We start from the raw sequence: 17166 nt of genomic DNA, 5'->3' as shown, positions 1-17166 counted from the left end.
ATTAAAATAATTAAATCATATTTATTTAAAAATAATAAAGACATACATATCATTTTTTTATCTTATAAATTTGTGTAATAGTTTATTTTTTTATCAAGTGATTTGAGTTTTCTTTTATTCATCAAAGTACATTGCGAGATACATTAGAAACTAAAAATAGTTGATGCATGTATACTAATGTCTACACTATGACTTTTTATATTCTTATTTTATTTATATTATTAATTTCTTTTTAAATGTTATTGTAATTTATATATATGTATGTATATGTCATGCAGCCATGTAAATATATATTTATATACACTATGACTTTTTCTATTATTATTTTATTTATATTATTAATTTCCTTTTAAATGTTATTGTAATTTATATCTATTATATATAAAAAGTGTGTAGATAACGGAAATTCTTGGTTTTAACGGTTTTTTATTTTTTTAATGTTAACTTTAACGGAACATTCTTATATCTAACAGAATATTCTTATATTTAACGGTAGTTTGTAAACATCTCTTAAACTTAAATAAAATAATTAATTAAAAAATTTAAGATAAGATATTTTTTTAGATATTTTACAATGATAATTATTAAGAAATAATAAATAATTAAACAAATTAAAATATGATATTTTTGAGATATTTTACAATGATAATTATTTAAAAATAATAAATGATTAAACAAATTAAAATATAATATTTTTTAGATATTCTACAACGATAATTATTTAAAAATAATAAAATCATACATTTTATAACTTAAATAAAATTTATTTAAAATTAAACTCACTTATTAGAATAATATCATATTAAATATATAATATAATCTAATGTGAATTAGTAAGAAATTGTTTTTTTTTTTAAAAACTAGCCAGAAACTTAAATTTAAAATACACATATAATATATAATCTCTTATTGTCACTTCCAAATTCAAAAACTAGAACAAACATAAACTTAAATAAAAATAAATAAATTATTTAATTAAAATAAAATATTTATTTCAAAATTTATATGACATTAATATAAATTTAATAAAAATAATTAATAAATTTTATAAATAAAACTAAACAAACATGCATATTGCACGTTGTTTGTATCTAGTATATGTATATATATGTCATGTAGTCAGGTAAATATATATTTATGTTAATGTAGTGTCTAGATGTCATATACGATATATGTAGAGATTATTGATATAAATATTTATATATAATATATAATTATAATTCATTCTAATATATATATTTTAAATCATAGAACCAATTTTTATCAAAATGATAGATAATGTTTACAACTTTAAAACTAAGCAAACGTATTGCACATTGTTTCTACCTAGTATATATATATATGGTGTGAATATAATAAAGTTATTATTTGAGTTATCCCTAAATAATAATCTTTTTTTTATTTTTGTAGTGGTTAAAATTAAAACGTCATCTTCCTCTTCGTACGTAATTGAAGATAATATCTAAGAGCTTTATCAAAATAAGTTAAATCCAATAATATATACTAAAATTGATTAGATGTCTAAAACAATAAACAATTGAGTTTTTTTTTTTAAAGTGAAATGTAACAAGCTATTACAGTAAAAACAAATTTGAATACTCAAGTACATTGTCTTACTTTTATTAGTTGATTAACTTTGTCTTTCTTCAATGGCATGATGCTTTTGTTAGTCTTCATTATTTATTCGGCAAGTACCTTTCTCTTACAAATACTTATGTATAGTGATATCAATTGGCAGTTATAGTTATAATATAATAATAACAGTGAAAGTCTAACATCATCAACTCATTATATTATCACAATAATTTAAAGGTAACTTAAATTTTTATATCAAATTTACAATGTATCCAATATTGGTGGAGAGGGAAAGAAGATTTTAAAATTTAGCACATTGAACTATATATAGCAGACAATTTTTTTTTTTAAATAACAGATTCTTTAAATTTTAAAACTACATGACTACTGTAGTCATATTTATTAAGTAAAAGTTTATTAGTGCATTATATATGGTGTGTATATGACCATTTGTTGCTTTTCTTGATTTAAATCGCGACCACGCGGCCTTTAAAATAATCCGAACAAAGGACTAACAAACATAAAAACAAAAACAAAAATTAATAAGAATACGACTCAAATCAGGATTGAAAAAACATATACTTAACAGTAAAAATTATATCAAGGATACTCGTTATTTTATTCAACGAATGATTTGTGAACAAGACCGAGTAACTATCCTTCTTTTAACTTCTTATAAATTTACATTTTATATATCAAGATTAATAATTTTTTTTAAACTGTTACTATAAATATTTATATATTTTAGTCTATAATTACACGGTAATTTTTTAATGATATTCTATATAATAAGTGTGTAGATAACGGAAATTGTTGGTTTTAATGGTTTTTTATTTTTTTCCATTAACTTTTACGGAATATTCTTATATTTTACAGTAGAGTGTAACACTTAAATTTATATAAAATAAAATAAATAATTAAAAAAATTAAAATATGATATTTTCGAGATATTTTACATTGATAATTATTGAAAAATAATAAATAATTAAAAAATTAAAATATGATATTTTTTAGATATTTTACAATGATAATTATTTAAAAATAATAAATAATTAAAGAAATTAAAATAGGAAAATTTTCAGATATTTTACAATTATAATTATTTTAAAGTAATAAATAATTAAACAAATTAAAATATGATATTTTTGAGATATTTTACAATGATAATTATTTAAAAATAATACAATCATATGTTTTATAACTTAAATAAAATTTAATTAAACTTAAACTTACTTATTAGAATAATATCATATTAAACATATAATATAATCTACTGTGAATTAGCAACAAACTGATTTTCTTAAAAAAACTAGCAAGAAACTTAAATTTAAAATTTACGTATAATATTTAATATTACATTAAACATATAATATATAATCTCTTGTTGTCACTCCAAAATTCAAAAACTAGAACACACATAAACTTAAACAAAAATAAATAAATTATTTAATTAAAACAAGATATTTATTTGAAATTTATAAGACATTAATATAAATTTAATAAAAATAATTAATAAATTTTATAAATAAACTAAGCAATCGTGCATATTGCACGTTGCTTGTATCTAGTATATATATATAATCTTTAGTAACAAAATAATATTATATCAGAATAAATTATATTATTTTTTGTGATTAAATTTTAACAACAAAAGTTTTAGTCACAGGAAAAATTTTAAGTTACAAATTCTAAAGTTTTTATCCTAAATAATTGCGTTGTGATCTAAAAAAAAATATATAATTAGCATATTTCCAACTTTAATTAATAAAAAAAATTGAAAATTTTGTTCATCAAATGAACGAAACAATAATCATGACTACATTTGATGAATATCAAGTTTATTAACTATTTAAATTCCATGAATCATTACTAGTCCATCTATTCACATTATAATAAACGTATAAAAATTATTAGGCAGTTAATAATCTATTGAAAATAAAATAATTATATTCTATCTTCTATAGTTATAGCAAATGAGAATTAACCCTTTATACATGCATAAAAATTGTTGGATGAATGAAAAAGGGTACGTATAATCTTACATTATAATCACAATCATAATATTGATAAACACAAACCCAAAACATACCATTTATTTCATACAGCACACAATATTAGAAGTTACAAACATTTTCTCAACCAGATATATCACACAATTTATTTTCCACATACACACACACACATAGCTAGCACCAAACTGAAGAAACGGCTTTAAGAAAGTCCTTATCGGCTTCGAGCTTAATCATGTGTTCCTTCTTCAAAGCAATATATGCTTCAATACCATCACCAGATTTAGTGTCCATGAAAGCTACGAAATTAGCATAACACAGATTGGCTGAGCTGACCCATATTGGGTTGCCCCAACCAAAGTCAGTTTCATAAATAGGAAACCTACACAAACTAGAAAAGCATAACGATGTGTACTGTCCTCCTCTCTCAGTTATTCCTCTACCATAGCTCATAATTAAATCCAAGTATACATCTTCTCCTTTTTTCACCTTCTCCAAATACTCCATGTCCAACTTTCTTATACCTTCTCTTATTTGCCTCGTCACTTCATATCCGTACTCCTCACCGGTTTTTAAGATTACGACGCCGCAACGACTAACATTTCCGAAAGAATATTCCGGTAGCTGTGGCTCAAGCCTGGTACGAATATTCGCCGCATGAACCACTGAGTAGCCCTTCTCAGTTCCCTCCAATAATTCGTCTTTGGTTGCAGCCACGTAACGATTCCATATGAAAGCCGATAAGGACTCGATTCGCGAGGGACGTTTCGCGGAGTACTGGTCATCATCGGGTGTTCTTTCTTCAATGCATTGGTGTCTCAATCTGATATCCTCGATCACAGTGGCCTCGAACACAAACCTCTTTGTTATGATCTCCTTTGAGGCCGTGACAGTTATGTCGGGCCCGGGTTCATCCTTTGGAGGAAAGAGAGTCGCCGCAATGAACTCGGGATGAGGCACTTGATCGGCTTCCCCACGAGCGACGGCGACCCAAGTTTTGGCGAACATGATGCATGACAATGCGTCGGCCAACTTATGAGTGATGCATAGGCCGACGGCGATTCCGCCGCCTTCGAAGATGTTGAGTTGGACACCTAGGGCAAATTCCGTGGTGGGAAACAGTTCAAAAGGAAGTAGGTTACATATTTCATTAGGGTTTAGATTATTGAGCGCGTCGGAAAGACTGCACGGGGAAATAACTCGGGCTACTGAGTAGGAAACTCCTTCGTCGTTACAGTCAACGAATCGGTCGTTGATGACTCGGCCAGCTAGAGGGTAGTAAAGGGTTAAGACCTCCGATAAAGAGGTCTTGATCTTGTTGGATATTTCAGTGATATCATGGTCGTCTTTTAAATAGTAGTAGAAGACTAGAGGATTGTAGGTTTTGGGACATAATTGATCAAGAAAGGATAGCTGGTAATGGCGAAGATGGTGTGGGGTTGGTGAAGAAGGTTTTACAGTCTCGGTCGAGATTTGTTTAACTTCGAACTTCATTTTTCTTTGATGAGTTTCACCATTGGTTAACTTGATTTATATACACATATAGCTCCAACAAGGTATACAAATTGTTTTTTTTTAATCAGAAAAGACCTAGATTTTGTCTTTAATATGTGTTGGGATTTGTATGAATTATTGTATATGTGACAAATATTTTGTAAGATAACGACGAAATTTTTAGGCCGGTGGCATCTTCTGCGGCATCATCTATTAGTAAATAATGAGAGTTTTCTTATTTTAAAATTGGCTAAATCAATCAAAACGTGGACATGTATACAAATATATATATATATATTTATATATCTTCTCTTCTGTATATAAAAAAAAGTGTGTACATAACCCTTAACAAAGTTCATGATTTTTATTTTTTAAAAAAAAAAACTCTACCATAATATTCTATATATAATAACAAAATATTCTCTGCAGTTTTGGGTATAGAACCGCGGAGAAAAGTGGTCTCCACCTACTTTAGCACAAAAATCTATTTTTCCCTCTCATTTGCACATCTTCTTCTCCTTCACAGAGACACGGCCGAAGCTCTCCCACCACCGTACCTACCCACGAGTAAGCCCCACATTGTCCATTTTTTTTTGTTTTTTTTTTTCCATTTCCTTGCATATTAAAGCTTGAAATCATGTATGTATACTTAATCTTGAGTTATTTTGAAGTTTTAGGGTAAAAATGAAGAAATATTGTCTGGGTTTAATGGTGGTTTCTATGTATGTTTATATGGTTTTTTTTTAATATTTTTGAAATTTTATATAGGATTCGAAGACATTTTCATTGTTTAAAATGTGTATTGATCACTAAAACTTGATTTCTTTAATGTATATTTCGGTTTAGGGTATTTTTGTATTATTTTATTTATAATAATGTTGTTTATATAATTTTTTATATTAAAAATTAGAGCTTGCATAATTTTGTATATTATTTTGGTAATGATTTTTTTAAAGTATATTTTTTTTAATTATATTATTTTAGGATCAATTCAATTACCATATATTTACTAATGTTTAACTTTTTATTGTAGGAAATATTTGTTTGAGTGTGAGCTCACACTCAAGGTTGAAATATTTGTTCGAGGTACGGTGAATATTAATTTTTAAGGTAAGTAGTAATTACTACTTAATTTTTTATTTTTATTTTTTATATTTACAAACTATTGTTAGAGGAGTTTGAATATATTAGATAATCATCCATAGTGAAGTAGGTTCTGAGATAAAATTGTGTGCTGCGGAGATAACAGAAGGTTGAGAACATGTGTGTCTTAGTGAAGTAGGATCTGTGAATTTTCTGTGTGCTGCGGTGACTTATGGTTGAGAACATGCATGTTGTTTGTTATATGTTTTGTTTGATGTGAATTTATAGGTAGATAACTTGGGATATGCTATAAATACAGAGGAAACTCTGCCCAATTTTTTTTTGATGATATTAGTTGAACATGTTTTATAAGTTACTATATATGATAATAATGTTTTTGTTTTTGTTGAAATTTTAAATATATATGAATTTTGGATATGTTATAGAAATAAATGAAACTCTGCCCATTTCATTTTATAATTTAATAATTGAACATAATTTTAGAGTATTACTATACTAATTTTCTTTTCATTATCAACTTAGGAATTAGGTAGATATTATCATTATGGATAAGTCATGGATTCTTGAGAATAGAGAAACACAACAATTTCAAGATGGATTCAACCAATTTTTAGAATTTTGCCAAACAAATTGTAGTGATCCGGAAAGAATTTATTGTCCATGTATAGATTGTGGTAATGGAACAAAAGGAAATATTACCATGATAAAAAATCATGTATTTTGTCGGGGATTGGATACAAGTTATCGTACATGGTATTGGCATGGGGAATCATTGAAAAATAATAATCCATATCCATTCGGGAGGCGAGGGGTTGATGATTTGGGTTATAGTGATTTTGACGATCATCCTATGGAATTGCTCGATGAAGCACAAGAAGAGTTTGTTGATGATCCTTCAAAATTTGATAAATTAGTTAGAGATGCAGATAAACCATTATTCAATGGTTGTCTAAAACAAAGATTACCAACGATGGTAAAATTTTACAACATAAAAGCAGAAAATGGAGTTAGTGATAAATATTTTAGTCAATTTTTAGCTGCTTTTAAAGAGATTTTACCGTCAGATAATTGCTTCCCTGAGTCTACGTATGAAGTGAAGAAAACTTTAAATTGCATAGGCTTGAAGTATGAGAAGATCCATGCATGTCCGAACGATTGTGTGTTATATCGTAAAGAGTATGCAGACATGGACACTTGCCCAGAATGTGATTCACCCCGCTACAAACCTAACAAGAGTAACGAGATTAGGAAACTTATTCCTCAGAAAGTGATGTGGTACTTGCCTTTGATTCCGCGGCTTAAGCGATTATATCGAAGTGCACAACACTTTGAAAACTTAATATGGCATGAGACTAGGCGAGTGAAAGATGGTAAACTTCGACATCCTGCAGATTCGCAAGCTTGGAAAAAAGTTAATAACTTAAATCCATAATTTAAAACTGAAGCAAGACATCTTCGTCTAGGTCTAGCTGCTGATGGTGTAAATCCACATAAATCTCTAAGTAGTAGGCATAGTTCGTGGTCTGTCTTCCTTGTTATGTACAATCTTCCTTCGTGGTTAGTGATGAGAAGAAAGTTTTTGATGCTCACGTTAATGATTTCAGGCCCAAAACAACCGGGACACGATATAGATGTTTATTTGGCACCATTAATTGATGATTTGAAAGATTTGTATGAAAATGGTGTTGAGGCATATGACGGTTTTAAGAAAGAAGTCTTTAACTTAAAAGCTGTTTTGTTGTGGACTGTTAATTATTTCCCAGCTTATGGTAATCTATCAGGGTTAAGCACAAAAGGTTACCAGGGATGTCCAATATGTTGCACTAACACAAAGGCTATTCGTCTGTCTAATGGGCATAAAATTTGTTATATGGGTCATAGACGATATTTGCCCCTAAATCATAATTATAGGGACAAAAAAAAAGCATTTGATGGTGATAAAGAACAAGGTGTTGCTCCTTTGCCACTTTCGGGGCAACAAATTCTTAAAGAAGTAGAGAAAATTGATTTCAAGTATGGAAAAATTCAGAAAAATAAGAAGTATAGATGTCTTACAAGAAGAAGCTGAGATCCCTATTCCCTTTGGTAACGTACGATATGTTGGGGACGCACGAGACACATTCCTGTCTTGGCCAAAAAATTTAATTGTGGCTTGTCAGGTATAAAATTATTTGCTTAGATATTTAAATTTTATTTTTAAATGGGTACACTATATTGATATGTTTAATGCTATTATGTAGGGTCCATCTTCATCTAAACACAAATCCCTATCACCAAGCCCACATTTATCATCAGTTGGATCTCACGTAGTCATCCCCGCTGAAATAACTCAACCAGAACCTTCAAATTGGTTAACAGATAACCAATGGGACAAAATTGATCTGAGTCTAAAATTTATAGTGAAGGAGTATTATTCCAATAAAGGAATAGATGGGATTGTACAAGTTCCCGTTGACCCGGAGTTTATAGGAGAACGCGAGGCTATCTTCATCACTTCAGAAGACGTTTATCAAGCAGCCTCCATGGATAATATTGGATCCTCAGCTATGCTGTTTGGTATGAGGTATGTATCAATCTGTTATGTCATTACAAACTATAAGAGGAGTTTGAATATATTAGATATTCATCCGTAGTGAAGTAAGTTCTGAGATGAAATTGTGTGCTGCGGAGATAACAGAAGGTTGAGAACATGTGTGTCTTAGTGAAGTAGGTTTTGCGAATTTTGTGTGCTGCGGTGGCTTATGGTTGAGAACATGCATGTTGTTTGTTGTATGTTTTGTCTGAATTGAATTTATAGGTTCTAATAATTTTGGATATGCTATAGAAACAGAGGAAACTCTGCCCAATTTTTTTTTTGACGATATTAATTTATTAATTGAAAATGTAATATGAATGATTGCTTATATTAATTTTGGATATGCTACAGATGCATTTGGGAAAGCATGCACCCAAATTCATGACAATTATATAAATTTTTTGACACCGAACATCTTTCTATTGGCAATGATGAAAGTAAAAACTATACGGTGGATCTTATAGCCAAATGGATGATGACTATGGATAGACGAGGCCAAATATATTTCATTCCTTGGATTGTTGAGTAAGAACGAACTACTTAAACATTGTCACTACTATGGTTGAATTTTAATTTTATAATAATCATATTTTATTATTATTTTAGTCGACATTGGATGTTGGTGCTCGTGATGATGCGGGGGATGACCATAATTTTGGACCCTTTAAAAAATCATAAATCTCCACCAATAATTACGGAGGTTATGGGAAAGTAAGTTCTTCAATTGTAATGTATGCATTATTAATTTTTAAAAGTTGAGAGCATAATATGTATTTAATTAATTTTAATTTTTGTAGAGCATACGCACAATGTTTGGAAAATGAATATATCGGCACATTTACAAAATTGGTGAGAGGTTCTTGTCCAAAACAACCTGAAAGTCATGAATGTGGTTATTATGTACTAAGATACATTTATGATCTTGTAAATGCACCGAATCCTGCAGAAGTTATCGAGAAGAAAGTATGTTATATTTTAAACTCTTTTTTGCTTAAGAAAAACTAGATATAGTATTTAATTATCTAATCTATATTAACTTTTCAATTTTGCAGTGGTTTGAAAAAAAGCAATTCAATGTCAAAGAGGATCTACTACCACTACAAAGTGATTGGTTAGCTAGATTAATGCCATTTGTTTATGAAATCTAAATTTTTGTATGTATGTAAGATTAAAGTGCTAACTTATATTGGTTAGAATGATTAAAGTCTTTGATTCATTACTAGCCAATTATTTTGTATTAGATATGAAATGTATATATAACAATTTAACAAATTAGTTATACTATTGAAAATAATTATGTATAATTAAAATTGAAAATTAATTTTTTTTATTAAAAATGATGGGTTATCAACCGAAATTGAATTTTTTTTTTAATGAGAAGCTTTTTTCTCTGCGGTTGTAGTAAGCCAACCGCGGAGAAAAGAGAGCTTTCTCTGCGGTTGTAATAAACAAATCGCAGAGAAAACTCTCTTTTCTCCGCGCTTGGCTTACTACAACCGCAGAGAAAAGTGTAGCTTTTCTCCGCGGTTTGCGTAACACTTTTCTCTGCGGTCGAATACATTGCGCTTTTCAATACTCTCGATAACCGCAGTGTATTGAGTAAAAAAAACCGCAGAGAAAAGCCTTTTTTGTAGTAGTGCATCTTCGAGGTTGCCACCTACTTTGTAGGTTCGGCACCTAGGTTGCGAACACGCATTCTACACTACAACAAAAATGAGTTTTAGGGGCGACGCATGTCGCCCCTAATAACCTGAAAAGTCGCCCCTGATTAGTCGCCCGTGAAAAAATGTCCCTGAAGGGTACATTAGGGGCGACTCGCCCCTGATATTCAAATATTGTCGCCCCTGATATTCAAATACCAGAGGCGACACAGTCGCCCCTAAAACTTGAAATTTCGCCTCAAAAATTTGAAAATTTTGAATTATTTTTGTCGATATGTCGCCCCTGATACTCCATTAGTCGCCCCTAATACTATACTATGTCGCCCCAAATGGTTGCACGTGGCATATTATCTGGGGCGACAGTGTCGACCCTAATACTATTTTATTTATAAAAAAATAATAAATTTAATTACTTAAATACAATTTTAATTAATTATTTATCGAAATTATTATTTAAAATTTAAATAATTGAAAACAAATATATTAAAAATAAAAATATTATATTAAATATTCAAATAACAATTTTACATATTCATAATACATTAACATAGCAAATATTCAAATTGTTCATAAAATTTAACAATAATTAATAATAAAATAAACCTAGTCTCCTAAATCAGCTGCCTCGTCCTCCTCCCTATTGTCTTCTTGTTGTGGTTGTTGCGGTGGCTGTGGTTGTGATTGCTGCGGTGGCGGCATCGGCCAAGGATATTGGGGAGGTAATGTGGACGATCCAGCTCCATACATGTAGGGATACGATGGCTGGGAGGACGGTGGAATCGGACACGGATAAGGTGTTGCTCCGTACATATATGGAGGTACCATATGTTGAGACGGCACTGCCCCGTACATAGAAGGATGAGTTGGAGCTGGAGGTTAAAAAGACGAAGCCCTAGAAATATTGTCACTATCAGGCACAGGCGGCATCTGAACGTTTGGTGGACGAAATGAAGGTACAAAATATTGAGTTAAGAAATTAACTTGATCAGTCAATTTCTGTAGATTATTCTCCAATTTTTCTATATATTCTCTTGAATGATGAGGAAGAACTTGAGACTCGCTGAAGTGAGAGTGTTGGGTAGATGATGACCCCGACCTCGACCTCGACCTCGACCCCGACCCCGACCCCGACCCCGACCCCGACCCCGACCCCTTCAATTTGCGGCCCACTCCTCGCACATGTCCACGCCTTTCGCCTAATACCTTTTGTAGCACCTCCACCTGATCAACTGATGATGGACTATCATTATTAGAAGCATCAGTGGATGTTTGCTGAGTTTGTAACTCAAAATCAGCCTTCAGTTTTTCCTATTTTCAAAAAATGTTAGACACTAACATTAAATATAACTCTATTAATATTAAATAATATAATTCAAACTTACATAATCTTGGCGAGCATCATCGTTCACGAAATCATTTGTTGATTTCTTCCAATGATAATCCTTCCATGACTCAATGAGGTCTGGGTTCGTCTAAAAAATATAACCCAAATGTTAGAGAACATATAATTTAAAAGAACATAATTTTGATAATATTTTATCTTTTACTTACTTTTTTAAAACGGACGGCTGCCAGCGATTTTGTACCCTGCGTTGTAGAATACTTTTGTTTCTTCCGATTTTCCTTATTCTTTATGGAGCGCGCAATAAATTATGGACTTGTAAATAATTGACATATCTGCTTCCACTCCTCCTTGTTAACATCATTGGTTGGGTTGTTTAGAACCTTATCCCAATCCTTCGGTCCATTGTAGTGTTTCTCAAAAGTGTTCGTGTCTTAGTGTTTTCCTATTACGGTATCGGTCTTTCATCTCTCGATCGATACCATCTAAACACTTTAAGAAATCCTCGCGGCCCGCTATTTGATAATAGTACTAAATTGAAAATTAAACATATTAATAATATATGTACTATATTAAAGACAAATTTTAAAAAAATATATTTAATACTATTTTTACCTGAATTATGCCAAGGACCTGATCCTTGTATTGTTTAGGCATTAATTCCCATGAACCGTAATGTCCGGGAACTTTCGTTTTAATTTGGGTTCCCACAAGGCGGACAAAAGCAGCGTGCTCGCCCCCAACAACCTTGTACGTTCGTGGGCAAAATGCTACTTCCAGTGGTTTTCCATTTTTACGTCGCCTCTCCTCTAGATCTTTTCCAATAGCTGCGCCACGACCCTTTTTCTTAGTTGGGATTCCTGTATTTTTTTTTATTAATAATACATAGAATATTAGTATATACATGATAAACATATGTGAGTAAATAAAATAACAAAAAAATTACCTGACTCGCATGTAGTCGGGATCCTAGGAGGATCACCGCCAGCGTCTCCACCGTGAGCTCTAGCCACATCTGCTGACATCTACTAACACGACAGTAATTTAACCTATCTATTTTAATATTTAATTATTATTTATAATTAATTTATTGAGTATTATTTCAATTGATTAGGTAATTTGAAACATGCTATTTGGAAACGAACTTTTTATTTCTCAATATGTATAGTACATTAAACACTAGATACAAAACTAAGTAGAATAGTCACTATCCTCACTAATTACATCAACATCTATTGGGCACACATCATCAGTATTATCATCACTAAGGTCGACAATTAATTCATCCTCATCTTTTGCTTCTTCTACACTGTCTTCCATATCATCTTCATTGTCATTAATAAATCCATCATCTTCTTGAACAACTAAAGAATGTCGATGGGCCTTGTTGACTTGAGTCGCTGGTACATCAGATTGCTGAACAACCAACTCTCCGAGATCCACGGTCAACAAAATTCGATGAGTTGGTGTCATGTACAACATCCACATCAGCAATCATATCTGAAGCATCTGGAAAGTCCCAAACTTGCCGATGATTCACTTCTTGGACAATTTTCCAATCTCGTCCTCTAACGAGATCATCGATGTAGAATACTTGTTTTGCTTGACTAGCTAGTATGAACGGTTCATCTTTATACCATTCACCGCTAACATTGATACTAGTAATATTATTTACAGTGATGGTTTTTTTTTTTTTTCGGATCTGTATTGAACCATTTACATCGAAATAATACCACCGAATAAGAACCAGTAAAAGACAGCTGGAGTATTTCTTCAAGTTGCCCGTAATAGTTAAAACCTTCTGTTCCAGCAACACACACTCCACTATTTTGTGTAATTCGATTCTGATCTCGATTGTATGAGATAAATCGAACTCCGTTCACTATACATGCTTGGTAGGAGTAAGCCAATAAATCTGACCCAGATGCTAAAGCTAGTAATTCATCAGCATGCTCTAATGACCCAAGCTGGTGCAAGTCATATATCTAATAATAAAGAAATATATTAGAATGAGAATGCAATTTGTAGTATGCAATTTGCTAAGTACAAGTTACCTTCTTATGAAACCATGAACGAAACTCTTTCTTATGTATCAATTTATGATTGACAGCCATATCTCTTTGTTGTACCTCAGTTAGGTGTTCCCTGTTAATTAATTAACAATGTCAATATTGTTAATTAAGGAGTAGATTGAACAAAGAATAAAATGAATATTAATTATGTACTTACTCTAAATACACTTCAGTTTTTGGAGAATTATCCAATATGAACCACTCAGCTTTATTCCGAGTATTTTCATCGAGGGGCACGAGAATTCCCTTACTAAGAGGACGACATTGAGATTCAAACATTGTGAGGTGTTGATTCACATACGGTGCATCTTCGTTACGATCGGGCTAATTAAATTTTGTTTCCACACCTTTGAAATACATTGAACAAAATGTCAAAGTCTCATCTGCAACATATCCTTCTGCTATAGTTCCTTTAGGACGAGCTTTATTCCTGACATAGTTTTTTAATTTTTTCATGTATCTTTCAAAAGGATACATCCACCTCATAAATACAGGTCCTCCCAATATTGCTTCATCAGGCAAGTGCAAAACCAGATGGATCATTATGTCAAAGAATGCTGGAGGGAAAATCAACTCCATCTTGCATAAAATAACAATCAAGTCATCCTTAGCTTTCTCCATATCAGAAACGTTCAGTGTCCTAGAGCACAATTGTTTGAAGAAATTACACAATTCAGTGATGGTAGTGGATATAGATTCTGGTAAAAACTTGCGAACACTTACTGCAAGTAATCGTTGCATTATCACATGACAATCATGGGACTTCAACCCAAAAATGTTTGAGTCATTGTCTGTGACTTTTTTCTTTAGATTAGAACAAAAACCATCGGGCAACTTCACTCCTTTCAAAAATTGACAGAAATCTCGCCTCTGTTCAAAAGTGAACACGTATGGAGCATGCGGTTTCATTAACCTTTTATTGGCATCCTCGTAAATCCACAATGATTTCCTAACCCCCCATATTCTTTAAATCATGTCTTGCGTTAGTGGTGTCCTTAGATTTATCATTATCTAACAAAGTCCCAAGGATACTGTCGCACACATTATTCTCAACATGCATCACATCTAGGTTGTGTTTTAACTGATTTGAACTCCAGTAATCAAGTTCATAGAAAATACTTTTTTTCCTCCAATTACTTTCCTCTGCACCTCGCTTGGGCTTCATCCCCCCAAATCTGTCATGTTTACCAGACAATTGAAGCGGTAAAGCATTGACTTGATCTAAAACTTGTTGACAAGTAAACTGTTGTGGAGGATTTCTTTTCTCAACTTTGCCATCAAATTACTTATCCCTTCTATACTTATGATTACTACTCAAGAATCGCCTATGACCGACATACGATGTCTTACCAATCACTCGAATGGAAGTGGTGTCTTCATTGCACGTTGGACATGCTTTATACCCTTGCCCGCTCCAACCAGGCAAGCTACTACGAGCAGGGAAATAGTTAATTGTCCACAGAAGAGCTGCACGCATCTTGTACAATTCATTCCTTGTGCCATCTCTTGTGTCGACCCCGTTAATCCACAATTGTTTTAACTCATCCACCAAGGGTCTTAGAAATACATCCATGTCTTTACTCGGTGATTTTGGCCCAGGAATAATTAGAGTTAGCATAAAATACTCTTCCTTCATGCATAAGCTCATGTTGCCTATGGATTAAACCCATCAGCAGCCAAGCCAAAATCACAGGCCACATGTTGTATGATAAGCTCATGTTGCCAAAAGGATTAAACCCATCAGCAGCCAAGCCTAGACGAACATTTCTAGGATCTTTTGCAAAATCAGGATGGGTGGCATCAAAGTCTTTCCATGCAGACCCGTCAACCGGATGACGCATCACCCCATCTTCTATTGATCTCCCAGTATGATGCCATAACATGTCATTAGCTGTATGTCTTGAACTGTACATTCGCTTTAATCTGGGAGTCAACGGAAAGTAACGCATCACCTTGTGTGGAACCTTTTTCCCCTTCTTCTTTTCATTGACCCATCGGCTACTCCCACACACATGACATGAATCTTTGCTTGCATGCTCATTATAAAATAAGGAACAATCATATTTACACACATGGATTGATTGATATCCCAACCCTAACTTACTCAGCTTCTTTTTCGCCTCATAGTGTGTTGGGGGGATTTTATTATCTTTCGGAAATGCAAATTTTAGTAACTTCAACAATTCATCGAAAGAGTTATTTGGCCACTTCCCTCTAACTTTCAAATGCATCAACTTCGTCAAAAAGTTTAAGGATGATATCCAATCACAACCCGGATACAACTCAGCTTCAATCTCGTCGAAAAACTCGTCATAATACTGTCCCATTCGACTGCCAGACACACCATCTTCTTCCTCTGCATTTGTCGATAAGAGGAAATCATCAACGACGTCAACCATCTCGTCTACATCTTCATTCTCCTCAACTACCTCATTGGTGACACTAGCTTCCACCTCACCGTGGCAAACCCACTTTTGATAACTCTGTTGAAAACCCTTGTCAAAGACATGAGCCTCCACTGTATCTATAGTTTGTAGTTTAACATTCAGGCACCTCACACACGGGCATAAAATTCTCCTGTCGCAGTCTACGTGTTCTTTTGCCATTCTCAAGAAGGCTTGGAGACCATTCCAATAAGCATCACAGTTACGCTTCCTTAATGCTGTCCAACTCTTATCGATCGGCATCTACGATACAAGAATAAACAATAATTAAAACTTATTGACTATGTGTGTGTGCCCTAATCGACCTTTTCACTCCACTTCTATAAGGGTAAAGAACCTATCCCATTCAGATTTGTAGTATACATATAATTTAATCTACACTCTTAAAATTGTTTCGTTTATGTAAAAATTTCGGCAGCACCTCCCTATAGTTCTCATAAGTGGGTAGACTAAAATTAAGTTTGCCCACTTACGAGAACAAATAAGGAGACACATATTGAAATCTCTATTAACGAAACAATAAAATGAGTACTAGATCAAATTATAGGTACACAACAAATCCAAACTATCCATGTGGACACATACCGTCCTGGATAATTCGGAGAAGAATATTTAAGAGTTCTTACTGACTCAGCTTCACCGAACGGGCCTATGGCTTTTCGTGATTGAAAATAATTAATAAAACATTATCACTAAGTGATAATATATAAAACGTCTATCCAATCTTTGGTGATCAAATTTTATCACCAAAGAAAAGCAACAAAAAAAAGAAATATTTTTTAACACTAGATGTTTTATGATGTCTTATAAAATCTTATGATATTAAATTATAATTTTGTAATTTATTTTGAAATTATTTATCTAACTTTTAATTTATTTTTAAATTACTA

General features: G+C 32.0%; 1 protein-coding gene and 1 long non-coding RNA gene across 2 annotated transcripts; both read right to left on the bottom strand.

Moving 5' to 3' along the window:
- Positions 1–3761: 3761 nt before the first annotated feature.
- Positions 3762–5078, bottom strand: LOC133823746 (stemmadenine O-acetyltransferase-like). The gene has a single exon (XM_062256598.1). The coding sequence runs from the start codon at positions 5076–5078 to the stop codon at positions 3762–3764; it is 1317 nt and encodes a 438-aa protein (XP_062112582.1).
- A 6229-nt stretch (positions 5079–11307) lies between these two features.
- On the bottom strand, positions 11308–11884 carry LOC133820984 (uncharacterized). The gene is made up of 3 exons (XR_009887250.1): positions 11801–11884; positions 11569–11726; positions 11308–11514 (listed from the first exon to the last, which is right to left on the bottom strand). It is a non-coding gene; the product is annotated as an uncharacterized LOC133820984 (long non-coding RNA).
- Between the last annotated feature and the right edge of the window lie 5282 nt (positions 11885–17166).

Source organism: Humulus lupulus, chromosome 3 (genome assembly GCF_963169125.1).
Source record: "Humulus lupulus chromosome 3, drHumLupu1.1, whole genome shotgun sequence".
Lineage (NCBI taxonomy): Eukaryota > Viridiplantae > Streptophyta > Magnoliopsida > Rosales > Cannabaceae > Humulus > Humulus lupulus.
The sequence above is the reverse complement of the archived record's forward strand: the minus strand, read 5'-3'. Positions and strand labels throughout refer to the sequence as shown.